The 21,416-nt window shown below is 43.2% G+C and overlaps 1 protein-coding gene across 1 annotated transcript in view; it reads right to left on the reverse strand.

The window, feature by feature from the left end:
• Positions 1-6,607: 6,607 nt before the first annotated feature.
• The window catches only part of SIGLEC1 (sialic acid binding Ig like lectin 1), a 34,299-nt gene continuing 19,490 nt past the window's right edge, over positions 6,608-21,416 (reverse strand). Inside the window, exons 12-22 of the mRNA XM_070756518.1 lie at positions 20,047-20,307; positions 17,003-17,305; positions 15,766-16,017; positions 14,675-14,983; positions 14,123-14,374; positions 12,785-13,093; positions 11,545-11,799; positions 10,052-10,351; positions 9,461-9,569; positions 9,144-9,231; positions 6,608-7,700 (exon numbers count right to left, since the gene is read on the reverse strand). Coding sequence (XP_070612619.1) covers positions 7,581-7,700; positions 9,144-9,231; positions 9,461-9,569; positions 10,052-10,351; positions 11,545-11,799; positions 12,785-13,093; positions 14,123-14,374; positions 14,675-14,983; positions 15,766-16,017; positions 17,003-17,305; positions 20,047-20,307 — 2,558 coding nt within the window. The 3' untranslated portion in view covers positions 6,608-7,580. The remainder of the gene's footprint in view (positions 7,701-9,143; positions 9,232-9,460; positions 9,570-10,051; positions 10,352-11,544; positions 11,800-12,784; positions 13,094-14,122; positions 14,375-14,674; positions 14,984-15,765; positions 16,018-17,002; positions 17,306-20,046; positions 20,308-21,416) is intronic.

Below are 21,416 nucleotides of genomic sequence, written 5' to 3' on the forward strand. Positions count from 1 at the left end.
CAAGGAATTTGTCTTTGGTGCAGATGCTCTCAGGGTACATAAAAGAAAAAGAGACATTTGTCAAGAATCATGAGGTCCAACACTTAATGATTGTCATAAGGGTCAAATAAGCAATGAAGAAACAATTAATATTAGTAACAAATTTAGGATACAAGCAACAAGTGACAGTCACACACCATCCTAAGTGGGAGGAAAAGGATGATGCGAAGGGATCCGGTTGAGCTACCGCCCGGGTTGGAAATCTGTTTGGACTTTCAGCTTTGTAGAAATTCTACTCCTGTTTTTCAAAACTTTGAAGGCGATGGGGTGTCCCCTGCAGGAAAGGTTGAATATAAACGTGCAAAAATACATACATACATACATACATACATACATACATACATACATACATACATACACGTGTGTGTGTGTGTGATTTTTTGTCGAGTTTCATTATCAAGCTCGAGATATACAGTACATACATTGTACTGTATATGTGTGTATATCTCGAGCTGATCATGAAACTCCACAAAAATTCTTATTTTTTTGAGCAGTATATATACTACTTATAATATTTGTTTGTTTGTTTGTCCAATACACAATATACATTGAAGAGAATAGACATGTAGTAATATATATAAAGAAAAGGATAGAAGAAAAGATATAAAAATAGAGGAGAAGATATATGAAAGGAAGAAAAGATATACAGTATGAGATAAAGGAGAGACAATTGGACAGAGGACGGAAGGCACTCTGGTGACTTATGCACGCCCCTTACTGACCTCTTAGGAACCTGGAGAGGTCAATCGTGGAAAGTCTAAGGGAGAAATGTTGGGGGTTAGGGGTTGACACTAGGGAGTCCGATAATGAGTTCCACGCTTCGACCACTCGATTGCTAAAGTCATATTTTTTACAGTCAAGTTTGGAGCGGTTAATATTAAGTTTGAATCTGTTGCGTGCTCTTGTGCTGTTGGGGTTGAAGCTGAAGTAGTCACTGACATTAATAAAAGGGAACACACAAAGAACACGTCCTAGATCTGAAAGAATGAAATAGTCTCATTGAATATTTCATTTGCACAACCATTCCACACAACAGCAGGTGAAATTGATTGTCCACCAGGGTTGCTTCCTAAGTGGACAGTTTGATTTCACAGAAGTGTGATTGACTTGGAGTTAGATTGTGTGGTTGAAGTCTTCCCTTTATTTATTTTTTGAGCAATCTTATAATTATATATATAATCCTTGGGAATCAAGTTTGGCGCTGTCCGTAGGAGGTTTTTGCCTTTCAACCATAAAAACTGTTTTCTGTATTTATCCTTGTCCTACGGTATAAGAATACATTGAGGGGCCTGTAATAATACATGAAGAAATGACAAATTAAACCCCAAAGAGGACGTGTAAAAATAAAAATATGTAATGAGCTATATATGTACACGCACGGCCATTTAGCAAAACAACGGTAGAAAAGTTTGGCCACCGCTATCTTTCGGCTCCCCCGCCCCCCCATTTTTTTCTGTCTAGCCTTCCTTGTGGCCTCCCATCCTTGGAATAACCAAAGCCCAGACGGGGGGGACGGGGGGGGGCAAACCCATTCCCTTAATTTTGCACAGGGAAATGCAGGGGGGGCTCCTCGCGTGGAAAGGATGGGATTGTAATTACTCTCTCCGGGTCGAATTTATTTTTAAAACAAAAAAACCACCACCACATTTGTTAAGGTTTTATTTCGCCAAGCCCATAAAAACAAAAACAAAAAGCCTTTGTTTTATTTGCGTGAATGAAGCGGTAGAGAAGGGAAGGGCTGGATTCGGGGCTTCTCTACACAGAAAGGAATATAAGGGCAGTAATAAAACATTAGAGGTGTGTGTGTGTTTTCACACAGAGAGGTCAGGTCGCTTCCAGCTCTGGTACTGACTGAATTCCCCCCCCCCCCCTCCGGGGGCCGGGAAAGATTCGCTCCAATAGAATAAAAATAGAATAGAATAGAATAGAAAATATGGAATGGAATAGAATGGAATAGAATGGAAAATATAGAATAGAATAGAGTAGAATAGAATAGAATAGAATGGAATGAAATGGAAAATATGGAATGGAACGGAACGGAACAGAACAGAACAGAACAGAATAGCATTATTTATTGGCCAAGTGTGATTGGACACACAAGGAATTTGTCTTTTGTGCAGATGCTCTCAGTGGACATACAAGAAAAAGAGACATTTGTCAAGAATCATGTGGTACAACACAATGATTGTCACAGGGATCAGATAAGCAATGAGAAAATAATATTAATAAAAATCTTAGGATACAAGCAACAAGTTACAGTCCTATAGTCCTAAGAGGGAGGAAAAGGATGATAGGAATGATGGGGAAAAACTAGTAGAAATTGTGGTGCAGACTTAGTGAATAGTCTGGCAGTGTTGAGGGAATTATTTGTTTAGCAGAGTGAGGGCGTTCGGGGAAAAATCTGCTCGTATCTAGTTGTCTTGGTGTGCAGGGCTCTGTAGCGACGTTTTGAGGGCCGGAGTTGTTTATATCCAGGATGCGAGGGGTCAGTCAATATTTTCACGGCCCGCTTTTTGACTCGTGCAGTCTACAGGTCCTCCATGGAAGGCAGGAATGGTGTTTTCTGCAGTTTTGGGGGGCTCGAAGCCCAAAGACCCGCGACCTTCCCAGGCGCAGGAGCCCCGGGCCTCGCTCCTTCCCGAGGGCGCAAGGAAGCTGCGCCCAGGCCAAAAGGCGAGGAAGGGGCGCAGCGCACCAGCCGCCTCTTGCCTGGGTTTCCTTACACCGGAGGGTGTCTCCTACCACGGAGCAAACTTTTACCCTGAGGACCTCGCTTCTCCTCCCGTTCCCAATGACTTAAAACTATCGGTGCCTTCGGTTGGATCGCTCTGCGTCCGCAGGATGATGGGTTTGGTTGTCCTTCTTCGTCCGCGCCTCTCGAAAACGAACCTTGGCTTTCCCCGAAGGAGGCTGCGGCTTCTTCGGCCGGGGGCCCCCTCCCACACCCTTCCATTCATACGAACGAAAGCGCACGGGAGACCTTCTTTAAACCTGGCCATAGAGGAAGAGTGGGTGGGTGGGGAGGCGCAGAAGACTCCCGAATCCTTCCCTTATCCGGAGGCAGAAAGAAGGCGGGTGGGCGAGGGAGGGGAGAGCAGAAACGTGCGTTCACACGAATAAAATTGTCCCCGAGATGAGGGGTTTTCCGGCCGCCTCGCCAAGCCTGCGCGCGTACAAAGCGAGCGCTGAGAAACCCCGCCGTTGGGATCCTAAGTTTATTTTTTATGTTATTTTATGTTATGTTAGTTTATTTTTGTTTATTTATTTATATTTATTTACGTTTTATTTATTTATTTGTTTGTTTATTTATTTATCAATTTATCTATCTATCTATCTATCTATCTATCTATCTATCTATCTATCTATCTATCTATCTATCTATCTATCTATCTATCTATCTATCTATCTATCTATCATCCACCCACCCACCCAAGGAGTTCCCGTGGAAAGGAAGAGGAGTCGCCCGCCCAGAGTCCGCCAAGGAATTGGGCGACTTATACATCTAATACATTAAATTAAATTAAAATTAGAATTAAAGTGGCTCACTTTACCTTCGCTTTAACCTGTCAAACTCCGTTTTTTTAAAGTGATGCTTTCACCCGTGTATTGATTTTATAGGTTTCTTGGGCTGTTTGCAACCCGGCCGGAGTCGCTGTAGGTCAGATGGGCGGTTGACCGCCCAAGGCACGTAGCGCCCGGCACTGGGAACTGCGCCCGATCCCAAACCCGGCGCCCTGCCCGCCTTTTGGATGAAAATTTAACAAACAAAAGCAAAATTAAGTAAAGTAAAGCAAAAATATAATGATAATGATAATGATAATGATAATGATAATGATAATGATAATGATAATGATAATGATAATGATAATGATAATGATAATGATAATGATAATGATAATGATAATTTATTAGATTTGTATGCCGCCCCTCTCCAAAGACTCGTAGTTCTAGTTCTTTCTTTCTTTCTTTCTTTCTTTCTTTCTTTCTTTCTTTCTTTCTTTCTTTCTTTCTTTCTTTCTTTCTTTCTTTCTTTCTTTCTTATTATTATACTGGGTCCTTGGGCTCAGAGGCTCCAAGGAGATCTTGGCTTGTGTAGAGGGAGTGGGCGTTTCTCATCACTTTTTACTTATGTTTATACAAACTATTAGTCTCCTATACAGTACATGATTGACAAATAAATAAAATAAAGAGTCTTCGGAGAGGGGCGGCATACAAATCTAAGTAATAAAATAAATAAAATAAATAAAAAATAACCGTCCGCTCTAGATTCTTTTTCCTTAGGCGGGAATCTACTAGGGATCCTCTGCAACACACAGGCGCCTGGTGGGTGTGATTCCTGGCCGAGGAAAGACAACACGGCACACCCATTTGCAGCAGGAGCTTCCAGCCCACTCCAAAGCCCATCCTTCACCCCCAAGTGACAGCTCCTGTCTCTTCTCTTGACGTGTCTTGAAGAATTATGAGAGCTGTAGTCTGACATTGCGGGGGACCAACAGCGCCACCTGCCGGGGATTGTGAGGTTTCCTTCTCAGGCTGCCCCATCACCTCGGTTCTTAAGTTTTATTTTATTTATTTCTTATTATTTGTTTAATTTATATGCCGCCCCATTCCCTAAGGACTCTTTAATATTTTAATTCTGGTTTTGTTTTGGGGTGGGTTGTTTTTCTTTAGGCACTTTTAAACTTTTTATTATCTTGTAAACCACCTAGAGTCGCTTTATTATTATTATTATTATTATTATTATTATTATTATTATCATCATCATCATCATCATCATCATCATCATCATTGTCATCATTGTCATCATTGTCATCATTCTTATATTATTATTATTATTATCATCGTCATTATGTCATCATTCTTATTCTTATCATTATCATTATCATCATCATCATCAAAATTATTATCATCATCGTCATCATTATTGCCATCATTGTCATCATTCTTATTCTTATTCTTATCATTATCATTATCATCATTATCATAATTCTTATATTATTATTATTATTATTATTATCATCATCATTGTCATTATGTCATTATTCTTATTCTTATCATTATTATTATCATCATCATCATCATCAATATTATCATTATCATTATCATTATCATTATCATTATCATTATCATTATTTATTAGATTTATAGGCCACCCCTCTCCGAGGACTTATTAGTGGGATGGGTGGCATAGAAAGTTAATTTAATTTAATTTATTAGATTTGTATTTTTATGAAATTTAATAAATAATAATAAATATTAGCCGGGAATGCCAGTGGAAAATCTATAATAATCTACCGTAATTTTCATGCCGAAGGATGCGAATAATTTCTAATGCTGGTTTGATGTCTGAGGGTTTCCAAAAACCCTGCAGCCTTGCAACGGAACTGTTGGGAGGGCTCTCTTTCATCCTTTTATTACATCCCAAAGGTGCTTTATTTTTACCTCCAAGGGTCAACTGGACTTTCAGGTTTTTCTTTGAAGACGTTTCGCTTCTCCTTCAAGAAGGCTTCTTCAGTTCGGACTGGAGGGTGGGGAACGGACGGAAAAGCTCCTTTGGGACAAACCTGACCTGAACGACTGGGGGGCAGTCTCCATAGTCAAGGATGTAGGTGCTGTGAATGGGGAACCACTGGCCTGGGGAGACGCTGTTGTGGCCCAGTCGCATTCTGCCAAAATGCTGTGGAGTTTGGAATGATGAATAGACCCTTATCAGAGACTTTAAATGAACTTTTTATTTATTTATTTGTTTGTTTGTTTGTTTGTTTGTTTGTTTGTTTATTTATTTATTTATTCATTCATTCATTCATTCATTCATTCATTCATTCATTCATTTATTAGAGTTGGAAGGGACCTTACAGGTCATCTAGTCCAACCCCTTGCTGGTGCACGAAACCCTACATCACGCTAGTCCGAAAGCAGTCCACTCTTTTCTTGAAGGTCTCCAGTGTTGCGGCGTTCACAACCTCTACAGACAACTTCTGTTCCACTGGTGGATCGTTCTCACCGTCAGAAAGTTCCTCCTTATTTCCAGGTTGAATCTCTCCTTGGTCAGCTTCCGTCCGTTGCTCCTTGTCTGGCCTTCTGGTGCTTTGGAAAATAGTTTCCCTTCCTCCCTGTAGCAGCCCCTCAAGTACTTGTGGACCGCTATCATGTGCCCCCTGGACATTATAGGAATCTGGCCCGGAAAACTAATTAACTATGGACCGCTGCCTGGGATTTTCATGGGTACAGGTATGAAGGTCTTGGCATATTCGGGTTTCTTCCCGTGTAAGTTTCAAAGATTTCTGGCGACATTTCGATGAGGTCCCACTCCTCATCTTCTGGCTGGTGCTTTTGGCTTTGGGCTAGGGTGAACATAGCATGACCTGAGCTGCCTTCCCTCTATAAATACTGGTGGGTGGGTGTGGAGTGCTGGCTCAGCAGCTGCAAGCTGTGTTGAAACTTAGAAGCCAAACCACAGCAACATCCCCAACTGCTGCACCCCCCTCTGACATGCACACAAAGCAAACTGACAAATGCCATAAACAGATGAGCAGACCACAATAACAATAATAATAATTAATAATAATAATAATAATAATAATTTATTAGATTTGTATGCCACCCCTCTCTGCAGACTCGGGGTGGCTCACAACAAGAATAGTAACAAAATAACAATGTAACAAATCTAATATTTAAAAAACATCTAAAAACCCCATCATTAAAAAAACCATACAACACAAGTAAACCATACATAAACTATAAAAGCCTGGGGGAGGTGTCTCAATTCCCCCATGCCTGGCGATACAGGTGGGTCTTAAGCAATTTACAAAAGACAAGGAGGTTGGGGGCAGTTCTGATCTCTGGGGGGAGTTGATTGCAAAGGGCCAGGGCTGCCACAGAGAAGGCTCTTCCTCTGGGACCTGCCAGATGACATTGTTTAGTCAACGGGACCTGGAGAAGGCCAATTCTGTGGGACCTTATCAGCCACTGGGATTCATGCGGCAGAAGGTGGTTCCAGAGGTATTATGGTCCGATGCCATGTAGGGCTTTGTAGGTCATTACCAACACTTTGAAGTGCGACCGGAAATTTAATCGGCAGCCAATGCAGTCCGCGGAGTGTTGGAGAGATGTGGGCAAATCTAGGAAGCCCCACGATAGCTCTCGCGGCTGCATTCTGCACAATCTGAAGTTTCCAAACACTTTTCAAAGGTGGCCCCATGTAGAGAACATACAGTATATATATGTCGTTTGTAGATTTTCATGGGTACAGGGATGAAGATCTGGGCATATTCGGGTTTCTTCCCGTGTAAGTTTCAGAGATTCCTGGTGACATTTTGATGAGGTCCCACTTGTCATCTTCAGGCTAGGGCAAACACAGCGAGACCATAGCTGCCTTCCCTCTATAAATACTGGTGGGTGGGTGTGGAAAAGTATAAGATGTATATATATATACAGGGCACGTTCCAAAAGTAATGCAATTTTTTTTAAAAAAAAAGTAATTTAGTGAACAGATTTGCACAAACACTTAAAATTCTCCAAAGTACTGTCCTTGGGCACGTTCACAAGGTGCTTGTACAACTGGAGTCAGACGCAGCCTCTTTCGGAACCCGGCCAGCCTTCCAGAGTAGCCTTCTGTAGGAGAAACAGCACCGGGGAGCATCTGGACTCTCTTCGTTCAACTGTGGAAAAGACCAAGGAAGCCAGTCACAACATCGTAGCGTCTGCTCCAGTTCAGATAAAGGTTTTCTGACGCCAAAGCAGACACCGAGAGAAGGAGCGAAGCTGTTGTATCTCTGTAGGAATGGCCTTAGAAGAGAACAGAGCTGGGAGGAACACGGGTGGGTGGGTGTGTTGGTTATTCTGACCTTTTGTGGATCTCTTCGGAGAGGGGCGGCATACAAATCTAATAAATTATTATTATTATTATTATTATTATTATTATTATTATTATTATTATTATTATTATTTATTATTATCTCTGAGAATTTGAACCAGCAGATCCTCAGATTCAGAGGCAACGTGATATCTGGGACAAATTCTCTCCAGAAATTATAAATGCTCCAACACTGGAAGTTATAAAGAATAATAATAATTTATTAGATTTGTATGCCGCCCCTCTCCGAAGACTCGGGGCTGCTCACAACAACGATAAAAGCAATGTTATAAAGGCACAAATCTAATATTAAAAAACTAAAAACCCTATCATAATTAAAAACCAAACAGCACATACATACCAAACATAAATTATAATTAAATTAAAATTAGAATTAAAAGAAAAAGGAATTAAATTAGAAGAGATTGGATAACCATTTGTCCAGAGTAGTGTAGGGTCATCTGCTTGAGCAGGGGGTTGGAGTAGATGACCTACATGGTCCCTTCCAACTACTCTGTTCTGTTCTCTATTTCCTATTATTTTCTATTTTCCATTTTTTCTATTTTCTATTCTTTTCTGTTTTCTATTTTTTTCTATTTTCTGTTTCTATTTTGTTCTATGTTTTCTATTTTCTATTTTTATATATTTCTATTTTCTTCTATTTTTTCTATTTTCTGTTTTTTATTATTTTCTGTTTTCTTCTATTTTTTATATTTTTTATATTTTCTGTTTTTTCTATTTTTTTCTATTTTCTATTTTTTCTATTTCCTATTATTTTCTATTTTCTATTATAATAAGTAATGAATTTAAATATTTGTTTGTTTTTTAAACTGATAAAGTATATAATTTTTACACTGATAAAATTAGGTAATAAGGGTTTTTAGTCCGTTTTGAGATTTGTACTAAAAGGGAAGAAGGCACTGCGGATTTCATATTAAGATTATAAAATGCAAAAGACATTTATCAATAGTTTAAGGAATATTAATGATGGACTTAATTAGGGATTAATGGAGATTTATCTGGATGACGAAATTAGAATGAATGGAATAAGGGGTGTGGGATGATAACTGAAATTAAATAGATGGGATGTATAATTTGATTATATAAGATTTACTAATCCAAAACTATTTTATTGTAACAAAATAAAAGGTATATTGAATTTTTGTATGTTATGATGTGGAGGAAAAAATTAAAAAAAATTACTTTGGAAAAAAAAAGAGCAGGGTTTCTCCCCAGTAGTAAGGCAAACCTGAATGGTTTCTTCTCTGTTTCCATCCTGCTGCGATTCTTCCTTGTTGCTCTTCTCCTTGGTCCACGCCAACCACTTTTGATAGATCCTGCAAAAGATTATCAGTGGGATTCTAACTTCGGGTATCCCCTGAGTACCCACTTGGATGGTTTCACCCGGCTAGAATAGTAGAGCCCTAAGGATGGATCAGGCCATCAGGTCAAATAATGTAGGGGTCTCCAAACCTGGCCACTCTTAGACTTGTGGACTTCAACTCCCAGAATTCCCCACCTAATGCTGGATTTTCTAATGCTCCCCCTCTCCCATCGGAGTCTTACCAGGGGCCATTCTTTTGCAGCCCGTAGACCAGGCCGGCCACAACAGCTATGCAGATCAAGGCAATGGCTATCCAAGCCAAAATCTTGAAGGTGGACAGTTCATGGAGCACTGCAGGAAAACGGAAGGGGGGAGAGAGAGAGAGAGGAGGGGGTTCTTTAAAGGAATACCTATGGGACCACCTTCTGCTGCACGAATCCCAGTGACCAATCGACAGAAGTACGGTTAGTCGCAGAAGACATTTTGAGGATGACGAAGAGGCGATTCGCGCAGTGCAGGAATGGTTTTGTGGCGAGAACAAGGGGAGGTACCAACAGGACCTACACACCCTTGTGTCTCACTGGAGGAAGACCACAGAACGGGATGGACATTACGTGGAAAAACAGGGAGTGTAGAAGAAACATCGTTCTTTCTTATGTGTAAGTTTCATTGTGTTCAATAAATAATTGTTGGAGAAAAAAATGTGATGCATTACTTTCTGGGTGACCCTCATAGTTAATGATTCCAGATGTTGACATCTAACTTCACCAAAGTTGGAGAAGACTGACCCACCAAAAATCTCCAGCTCTTGTCTCTCCCAAAAGTCTACTTACCTCCTGCATCGAAGACAACACTGCTGGTTGCGTTGCCAAAGGGGTTGTCAGCTCGACACCTAAAATCTCCCGAATCTTCTTCTGTGACGTCCCGAATCTCCAACCTCAGGTTGTTATCAGAATAGAAAGTGCGGAAACGCCGATCGGCAGATGAGAAGCTTTTGGTGACGGCCAGGAGTTGATGTCCTTTGTACACAGCCAGCCTGGAAGGTGGGTAGCTCTCCACTTGGCAGGTGATGATGGCCAACTTCCCATTCTGAAGGTCCAGGTAAGCGTTCAAGGTGGGGCCTTTAGGGGCATCTGCATTAACCAGAGCAACACAACACCCTTGATCAACAGCCCGGATCAATTGGCCATCAACAGGCACAGAGGGATAAACAACGTTTACCCACTGTTGGAATTAGAATTGTATTGTTTTCCTTGTTGTGAGCCGCTCTGCGTCCTCGGGGGCGGCACACAAATCTAATAAATAATAATAATAATAATAGAAGAAGAACCCAAAAGCTAAAGGGCCACAATGCCTCCCCTCCTCTCTGCAAGCCCCCTCCCTTCCAAATAATACAGAAGCAACGTTGGAACGTTATTCTTTGCAAAGGAAGCAAACGTCCTTTAACCCTCATGGTGAAAGAGAGACAGAAGAAAACGCCAGAGAGGCAGTTACTCTCCTCTCCTCTGCAAACTTCGAGCCCCGATGATGTTACCAAGTTGGACAATGAAACGTTTGCGTGGAGACAAACAAGCTCAAGAAAGCACCAAATATTTTCCCTCCCCCTCTGTCTCCTCTCTGCAACCCTCCCTCCCTTAGCTCTCATGATGTTACCTGGCTGGGTGATAAAACACCTGCATGAAAGCAAAGAAACACAGCATGAAAGACTCCACTGTGGAGTCCTTCTCCTCCTCTTCCTCCTTCTTCTCTTTCTCCTTCTCCTCTTCCCCCTTCTCCTCTTCCTCCTCCTCTATCTCCTGCTCCCCCTCTCCTCCTTCTCCTCCTCCTCCTTCTTCTCTTCCTCCTCCTCTTCCACCTCCTCTTCCTCCTTCTCCTCTTTCTGCTGCTCCCCCTCTCCTCCTTCTCTGCCTCCTCCTCCTCCTCTTCCCGGTCCCCTTCTCCTCCTCCTGCTCTCCTTGTCATCCTCCTCCTCCTATTCCCCTCCTCCTCCTCCTCCTGGTCCCCTTCTCTTCCTCCTCCTCCTCTTCATCTTATTCTTCTTCCTGCTTGTCTTCCCGCCCTCCTCCTTTTCCTCCTCCCCTCCTCTTCTCCTCCTCCTCCTCCTCCTCCTTCTCCATCCTGAACTCCCAGCCTCTCTCTCTCATGCTGTTACCTGGCTGGGTAATGAAACATCTGCAGGAAAAGAAAGAAACTCGGAGCGCCCCAAGGACTCCAGGCCACCCATCCTCCCCTGGCCTTGAATCCACCCAGCCTATTAGTACCCCTCCCGGCTGGGGCTGCTCCTTGTATGCCCACCCCGTTGTCGGAATTGCCCACCAATACTCACACTGCACTTTCAGGTGGACCAACGCAGAGGTCAGGGTGCCCGTCTGCCCATCTGCCCGGCAGTGGTAGGCCCCAGCGTCACCCCTGGTCACTCGGTCCAAGAGGAGGGACCGATCGGGGCCCTCCCAAAGCCACCGGCTCTCCTTGTACCAGGTGTAGTTCATGGGCTCCACCTCCTGGCTGACCACCTCACAGGTTAGGTTGGCTGGAGCTCCTTCCTGAACATCTGGCGATGGGTCGATGGTGATTCTCACACCTGACGGGGCGAAGAAGAAGAAACAAGGGATGCCAAGTGCTCTCCTATATCTCCTATACCTTTCTTCTATTCCTCTATCTCTTCTTCTCTTCTTTCATTGATATATTTTATTCCTATTTCTTCTCTTCTCTCTTAGATATATTTCTCTACGGGTATCCTCTATAACCTTCATTATGTATTTACTATATGTATACCCAATATAACCCTCATTGTATAATGGACAAAATCAATAAATAAAATAAACCTGTGACAAGGGGTTTTTGTTCCTTTAAGAACTCCTTTAAAGGTTATAGCTGGGCTAATGTTAACCTCGGTTAGTTCAGGGGTGGGCTGCTGCTCAGACAGGGGGTGGGACACCCCACAGCAGGAAGAAAGGAAAGAAAGAAGGAAGGAAGGAAGGAAGGAAGGAAAAGAAAGAAGGAAGGAAGGGAAGGAAGAAAGAGAAAGAAGGGAAGGAAGAAAGAAAGAAGGAAAGAAGGAAGGAAAGAAAAAAGAAAAAGAAAGTGAAGAAAGGAAGAAAAAGATAGTGAAGAAAGGAAGAAAAAGAAAGAAGGAAGGAAGAAAGGAAATAGCATGGAAGGGAGGGGAGAAGGGGAGGAAGGAGAGAGGAGAATAAGAAAGAGTGAAACTGAGAGTAAGAAAGAGAGAAAGAGACAGTGGAAGGAAGGAAGAATGAAAGAAAAGAAGGAAGGAAATAAATAAAGAAAGAAGGAAGGAAGGAAGGAAAGAGAAAGAAAAAAGAAAGAAGAAGAGAAAGAAAAAGAGTGAAGGAAGGAAGGAAAAAAAGAAGGAAGGAAGGAGGAAAGGTAAAAGATGATGGTGTGGTGGTAGTGGAGGAGGAGAAGCAGGAGACTGCATCCTGTAGGAGATCTTAGTCTACAACTCCCATCATCCTGAGCCGTCTAACCTGCCTCCCTGGCTTGGGGAAGTCCGTCTCAGAGCAGCAAGCGGGAGGGAAGGGAGGCGGAGGCGAGGGGGGACTCACCGGGCACCCTGAAGTGGACGGAGGCAGCCGAGGTCCCGTAGGCGTTCTTCACCAGGCAGCGGTATTGGCCTTCGTCTTCCGCAAGGACCTTCGCGATCTCCACTCTCAGGAGGTTGGGCGAGGCCTGGACCACGTACCGTCGAGCGGGTGAATCCCCCGAGGAGGCCCCGCTGGAAGCCGCCACTGTCACGTCTCCTCGGCGGAGGGTCAGCTCGGAGGGCGGGTAGCTCTGCACGGCGCACTGCAGGAAGGCCCCAGAGCCCGAGGGGCTTTCCAGGAAGGCGGTGAGGGTGACCTCCGTGGGCGCATCTGTGGGGACAAGCGGAGGCGGAATGTCGGCCGTGAAAGGAGGAGGAGGAGGAGGAGGCCCTGCTGGTTGGTTGGTTCAATTACCCATTTACTTACTGACCTATTTATTTATTTGTTTATTTATTTATTTATTTATTTACTTATTTAGTTGTTTGTTTGTTTATTGTTATTTACCTACCTATTTATTTATTTATTTACTCATTCCCATACTTATTTACATATTTACATATTTATTTATTTGTTTATTTGTTTGTTTGCTGGTTTATTTATTTACCTAGTTACTTATTTACTTATTTATTTACTAATTTACTTACTTATTTACATACTTACCTATTTATTTGTTTGTTTATTTGCTTACTTATTTACTTACTTATTTATTTACATACTTACTAACTTACTTACTCACTCACTAACTCTCAATACATACACAATACTATAAGCCTTACTTGTTCAGCTTACAAATACATAAACCAGCAATTGAACACACATTTCTTACTACAGCAGTCACAGAGTACATAATAGAAATAGCACAGAGAGAGAGAAAATCATGCTTCTGGCTCCCTCTTGTGGCCATCCGTAACACTAACTCTTAAAGCAATAGTGTTTCAATACATTGAAGTATGCAGTGTTGGTGTGTTTTATATACTGCTCAAAAAAATAAAGCGGGCACTCAAAGAACCCATCCTACATTTGAATGAATGACACATTCTCACCGAATACTTTATTCTGTACAAAGTTTTGAATGTGCACAACAGTGTATGAAATTGATGGTCAATCAGTGTTGCTTCCTAAGTGGACAGTTTGATTTCACAGAAGTTTGGTTTACTTGGAGTTATATTGGGTTGTTGAAGTGTTCCCTTTATTTTTTTTGAGCAGTGCATATTGCCAAGCCCAACCAGTTATGTACATAGTACTAACAGAAAGCAGGCTGAGAACAGACTGCCATAGTTCTGATAGGATGTGGGGTCCGGACAGACAGACAGACAGAGAGGACATTTTGTCCTCCACCCCAAAGCTGGAGATACTCACAGTGCACATAGAGAGCGACAGGTGGAGACATCCTGGTGCCACCTTCGTCTTGAGCCTGACACGAGTAGGATCCCATGTCCCGGGGAGTAACAGCTCGGAGTAGGAAGGTGGTGGCCGAACCTTCTCCCATCCACCGGGCGTCCTTGTACCAGGTGTAGATGGTCGACGGTTGGAAGTTGGCATCTTCACAGAGCAGAGAGACGCGTTGTCCTTCGTGCACATCTGGGAGAGGCTCAACCACCAGCCTTATAGCTACCCGGGGAGAAAGAAGAGTGGAATGGATGCAGGGCAGATGTTCTCCAACATCTGGTCCCTCGTGCTAAGGGGAGAGCATCCGAGATGAGTGGGGGACTACTGGAGACTAAAACATACAACAACAACATATTTTCCTCCCCCAAAACTAAGGTGCGTCTTATACTCCGAAAAATACGGTAATCGAAATTCGGGCGCTTGGAAAGGTGGCAAAGCTCCAACCAACGGGAACATGAATTTGGGGCTCAGTTGCCGTCGTAACCCAAGGACTCCCTATACGCTCTAAGGCCGCTTACTCACTCTCCACGGAGAGGTTGAAAGCCGCGTGGGCTTGGCCGAGAGAGTTGCTCGCCCAACACTCGTAGCTCCCTTCGTCCTTCTGGTTGACGTCTTGGATCTCGAGCCTCAAGGAATTTGGAGATGAAGCGGCCCTCAGCTTCTTCTGGGCTGGCACCCCACGGACTTTGGAGGAGCTGGACGCCAAGACTTGGTCCGCGCGGCAAAGGGACAGCACAGAAGGCGGGTTGCTCTCGGCGGTGCACAAGATGATGGCCAGTTGCCCTTTCTGAGTCTCCAAGAAGGACTTGACCAGCACGTTCCTGGGTGGATCTTCCAGAAGAAAGAGGAGAGAGATTAGGCCATAGATACGTCACGGAGGAATGGAGGCCTTGGGATGGAAGAGATCTTTGAAGGAGGAGAATGATGAGTTCGTGTTTTGTAAAGGGTAGTTAATACACGTTCCCCCGTGAACATTCCCCGCGAGAGCTACGGGCCTTGTAACCTTACTTTCCGGAGAAAACGTCGTATAAAACTTCACAGAGGAAGTGGGTATTACTATCGTGTAGCGGGAAGCTAGTGGAAGAGATTGAGCAGTGCCAGTGGTGAGTAGATCATCGACTGGCGTTCCTCCTCCTCCTCCTTCTTCGACCTTCCTCCACCTCCTCTTTCAACCTTCCTCCTCTTTCAACCTTCCTCCTCTTCCTCCTTCCTCCACCTCCACCTCCTCTTCTTCCTCCTTCCTCCACCTCCTCTTCCTCCTCCTTCCTCCTTCCTCCACCTCCTCTTCCTCCTCCTTCCTCCACCTCCTCTTCCTCCTCCTCCTCCTCCCTCCTCCTTCCACCTCCCTCCCCTCCTTCCTCCTTCCCTCTCTTTCCTCCCCCTCCTTCCTCCTCCCCCTCCTCCAATCCCCCTCCCACTGATGATATTACTGAGTTAAGTCATGAAACATCTTCAAGAACCAACCGAGGGGGTCTTCCAAAAAGGAGGCCCGTTTCTCCAGCGGCCCCCTCCCTCATCCTAAGGCCCTGAAACTCAGGAGGTGCAACCTGGCTTAGGGGGGGGCAAGCAGAGGGCATTGAAGCATCAACCCTGTCCCCTCACCCAGGACCTACAGAGGACGTTGAGGGTGCTTAAGGAGGAATTGCGAGCCCTCTCCCGAGTCTGGACGGTGCAGTAGTAAGTGCCGGCATCTTCTAGGGTAACCTGGTGTAAGACCAGAGTCCGGACCAAGCCTTCCGCATACCACTCGTTGTTCTTAAACCAGGTGTAGCGCACCTCCCCGATGGCGTCCGAGTCCACGGCACAGGTCAGATTGACGGGGCGGCCCTCCAAGGTGTCTGGAGGAGAAACCCAGAGCTTTGCGGCTAGGAGGAAGGGAGGCAAACAGGCGGTTTGTTAGCAGCACGTCTCAGAAAGCTTAGAACCACGTCGCCTTAGACACGACATAGACACGACAGCCCATAAAAATCATCTGCGACAATGTCCTTCCTGTCAACAACTACTTCAGCTTCAACCACGACAACACGTGAGCACATAACAAATACAAACTCAAAGTAAACCGTTCCGAACTCGAAGGCAGGAAATACGACTTTAGTAACCGAGTAGTTGGGTTTTTTTTTTAAAAAAAAAAAAATTTTATTAATTTTTTATTACAACAAACAAACAAACAAAAAATACTTAAAGAAAACGTGCCCAACACCAATAAACCCCACCACCATTTAGGGGGTTAAATTATTTACAATAAATTTCAATTTCTTCCTTGGCTCCGGTTTACATTTCTTTACATACAAAAAGTGATTGGAATTTATTTTTCACATTGTCGTCATAAATTCTACTTAAGATATAATTTTTCACCTTATTCCATCGTGCCATCAGCTTCTCCAATTTATTTTCCTCAAAGTTATTTAATCTTATTTCCATAATTTCGAAGTGGATGTGGTCCACCATATACCAGTACCAATTCTGGATTGTCCATTTATTTCTCTCCTTCCACCCTAGTACCACTACTGCTCGAGCGCTTTCCAAAGCTGCTGTTTTGATTTCTTTAAATTCTCGTAATTAGTAACCGGGTAGTTGATGCCTGGAACTCACTACCTGACTCTGTAGTACCATCAACTAACCCCCAAAACTTGACCCTTAGACTGTCCACTGTTGACCTCTCCCGATTCCTAAGAGGTCAGTAAGGGTCGTGCATAAGTGCACCAGCGTGCCTTACATCCCCTGTACTAATGTGTTTGTCCCCCATGGCTGAAAAATTGAAGTGAATTATTGAATTTTTGGGGACCCCGATCTCTGCCCGGCTGTTTCCCAGAATCTGCCGCAAACCAGACGCCCCCCCGCCCTACTCACCGTCTGCTCTGAAGGCCACCTGGACGCTCCCGTTGCCGTAGCGGTTGCTTGCCAAGCAGGTGTAGTCTCCTTCATCTTCCATCACCAAGTCCCAGATTTCCACCCTCAGGCTGTTGTACGCGGGGGAGACCTTGAGCCGCGGCGGGAGGGCGAGGCCGGAGTCGGCACTGGAGGCCAAGAGCTGTGGGCCTTTGCGGAGGGCCAGCTGGGCCTGGGGGTCACTCTCCACCGTGCAGTGGAGGACGGCCACTCGGCTGTGGGGCGTCTCGAGGAAAGCCGTGAGGTGGGGGGTCCGCGGAGGGTCTGCGGGGAAGAGGGAGACATCAAACATCCAGGTTGCACAGACCATCAACTATAAGTTAACAATATCATCCACGTACATTTATAAAATGTTTGACAGCTGGCATTTGCCACCTGCCCCCTCATCTAAAATGTACTCAACTTTGTCCCCGAAATGTCGGAAATGCCCAGATAACAACGGAACATACAATAATATATGGTTTATTTTATTTATTTATTTTGACCAATACACAATAATACACAACAAAGCTTATAGAGGATATAGTAGAGAAGATATAAGAGATATAGGAGAGACTATAGGACAGGGGACGGAAGGCACTCTAGTGCGCTTATGTACAGCCCTTATTTATTTATTTTATTTATTTATTTATTTTGTCCAATACACAAAGAGGGTTTAGTGGGTATATATCTATATACACACATAGTAAAATACATGATGAAGGTTATAGAGAAGATACCCATAGTAAAATATATCTAGGAAAGAATAGAAGTTATAGGAATAGAACATATCAATGGAAGAATAGAAGAAGAGATATAGGAATAGAAGAAAGGTATAGGAGATGTAGGAGAGCAATAGGACAGGGGACGGAAGGCACTCTAGTGCACTTGTACTCGCCCCTTACTGACCTCTTAGGAATCTGGAGAGGTCAACCGTGGACAATCTACGGGTAAAGTGTTGGGGGTTTGGGGATGACACTATGGACCAGATTCCTAAGAGGTCTTACTGACCTCTTAGGAATCTGGAGGGGTCAACCATGGATAGTCTAAGGGTAAAGTGTTGGGGGTTAGGGGATGACACTACAGAGTCCGGTAATGACTTCCACGCTTCGATGACCCGATTACTAAAGTCATATATTTTACAGTCAAGTTTGGAGCGGTTAATATTAAGCTTGAATCTGTTGTGTGCTCTTGTGTTGTTGTGGTTGAAGCTGAAGTAGTCTTTGACAGGCAGAATATTGCAGCATATGATCTTGTGGTCAATACCTAGATCATGTTTAAGGTCAGTAAGGGGCATCCATAAGCGCACTAGAGAGCCTTCCGTCCCCTGTCCTATAGTCTCTCCTATATCTCCTATATCTTCTCTACTATACTCTCTATAACCTCCATTGTGTATTATTGTGTATTGGACAAAATAAATAAATAAAAATGATTTATTAAATTTTTAATGCCATCCGGTCTCGTTATTAATTATACTTGAATCAAGTCTGAACCAAACTCCAAGAAGCCCACAGTGCACTTTTAAAAACCTGGGATGGCTTTTCATGCTGGCTGGGGAATTCTGGGAGTTGAAGTCCACCAATTTGCCACAGAGGTCATCAAAGGTATAAGGCCTCCAATGGGATTGAGGATAGATGACCCCTCCAGCTCCCTCCCGCCTCTGCTATTCTGTAAACGGCAAGAGAGGTAAATAAGCCAATAGCACCACCTGCTGGCCATAGAAGGTACAGCCAGGAACCGGATTTCCATGGATCTAATAACTTTTTCCCCTTGTCAGATACAAAAAAACCTGTTAAGTAGCTCTGATTTCTCTCTGTTGCTTGTCACCTTCTCCCTGAAATCATCTAACTACTACTACTACTACTACTACTACTACTACTACTACTACTACTACTACTACTACACTTGGTCACCACACTTCAAAAGAGACATAGAAACTCTGGAGAAGGTGCAGAAAAGAGCAACCAAAATGATTAGGAGACTTGAAACCAAGACGTACGAAGAGAGATTGCGGGAACTGGGCATGGATAGCCGAGACAAAAGGAGGGCCAGAGGGGACATGATAGCAGTATACAGGTATATGAGGGGTTGCCACAGAGAGGAGGGGGTCACGCTATTCTCCAGGGCATCAGAGGGTCGGACGAGGAACAATGGATGGAAGCTGACCAAGGAGAGATTCAACATGGAAATAAGGAAGAACTTCCTGACGGTCAGAGCGATTGACCAGGGGAACGGCCTGCCAGCAGAGGTTGTAAACTTCCCAACTCTGGACATTTTCAAGAGGAGATTGTACTGCCATTTGGCTGGGGTGCTGTAGGATTTCCTGCTCAGGCAGGGGGTTGGACTGGATGACCTGCAGGGTCCCTTTCCACTCTAACAATCAATCAATCAATCAATCAATCAATCAATAGTTTCCGAACACTCTTCAAAGGTAGCCCCATGTAGAGAGCATTACAGTAGTCGAACCTCAAGGTGATGAGGGCATGAGTGACTGTGAGCAGTGAGTCCCGGTCCAGGTAGGTACAACTGTATATTTATCCATTTATCCATGTATCTATCCTAAGATTTTTATTAATATTGATTCTTTCTTCGTTGCTTACTTGACCCCTATGACAATCATTAAGTGTCGTACCACATGATTCTTGACAAATGTATATTTTATTTTATGTACGCTGAGAGCATCTGCACCAAGACAAATTCCTTGTGTGTCCAATCACACTTGGCCAATAAAATTCTATTCTATTCTATTCTATTAAGAACCTGGTCACAGAACAAATTAAGTTCTTAAGTAGAGTATATTGTATATAGATAATAATAATAATAATAATAACAACAACAACAACAACAACAATAATAATATATTAGATTTGTATGCTGTAGATAGATAGATAGATAGATAGATAGATAGATATTAGATAGATAGATAGATAGATAGATAGAGTGATAGATAGATAGATAGATAGATAGATAGACAGACAGAAAGACAGACAGACAGATAAAATAAACAAACAAATAAACCAACTTACAAAAGACAGTGAGGCTGACGGATGGGGAGAGGCTGAGGCTGTTCCCATTGGCGCTCCGGGCTTTGCAGTAATAGGCTCCAGCGTCCTGGCGGCTGATGGGCGAGAAGGTGAGGGTGGGCTCGGTCAGCCCCTGCAGGCGCTGGCTGTTGTGGTACCAGGAGAAGGTGGCATCCTCCGGGAGGCTTCCCATCACGTCACAGGTGAGGCTGACCTGCTGCCCTTCCAGGACTTCTGGGGATGGGCGGATCAGAACACGGGCCGCTGGTCACGGCAGGAAGGAAGAGGACAAGGGGAGGAAGGCGGCGTTAGAGGAATCCCTGGAGGAGAGATAGCTCAGCACTCTCTCTCTCTCATATAACTATTCCTTCCTTCCTTCCCTCTCTCTTTCTTTCTTTTTTTATTTCCTTCCTTCCCTCCCTCTCTAACTCCCTCCTTCCATTCTTTTTCTTCCTTTCCTTCTTTCTTTTTCCCTCCCTGCCTTCTTTCCTTCCTGAACCTTACTTAACCCTTGAACATATTTTAATAATAATAATTAATCTTTAATAATAATAATAATAATAATAATAATAATATTTATGATATTATGTTGTTATGTTGTGTTGTGTTGTGTTGTATTGTATTGTATTGTATTATATTATATTATATTATATTATATTATATTATATTATATTATATTATATTATATTATATTATATTATATTATATTATATTATATTATATTATATTATATTATATTATATTATATTATATTATATTATATTATATTATATTATATTATATTATTATATTAAACATTATATATTAAATTAAATTAAATATTATTATTTATTTATTAATAAATAAATAAATAATATTTAAATGTTTTGATCCACTTCCCGCTTTCCCTTCTGTCCTCCAGACTAGACAGATGGAGTTCATGAAGTCTTTCCTGATACGTTTTATGCTTAAGACCTTCCACCATTCTTGTAGCCCATCTTTGGACCCCTTCAATTTTGTCAATATCTTTTTGTAGGTGAGGTCTCCAGAACTGAACACAGGATTTCAAATGGGGTCTCACCAGCGCTCTATACAGCGAGATCACAATCTCCCTCTTCCTACATGTGATACCTCTAGCTATGCAGCCAAGCATTCTACTCGCTTTCCCTACCGCCTGACCGCACTGTTCACCCATTTGGAGACTGTCGGAAATCACCACTCCTCAATCTTTCTCTTCTGAAGTTTTGGCAGCACAGAACTGCCAATACCTAAAGCAATGTTTCGATCATGTCCCCCCTTTCCCTTCTGTCCTCTAGTCCAGGGGCAGGCAAAGTTGGCTCTTCTGCGACATGTGGACTTCAACTCCCAGAATTCCTGAGCCAATCATGCTAGCT

Source organism: Erythrolamprus reginae, chromosome 7, assembly GCF_031021105.1.
Source record: "Erythrolamprus reginae isolate rEryReg1 chromosome 7, rEryReg1.hap1, whole genome shotgun sequence".
NCBI lineage: Eukaryota > Metazoa > Chordata > Lepidosauria > Squamata > Dipsadidae > Erythrolamprus > Erythrolamprus reginae.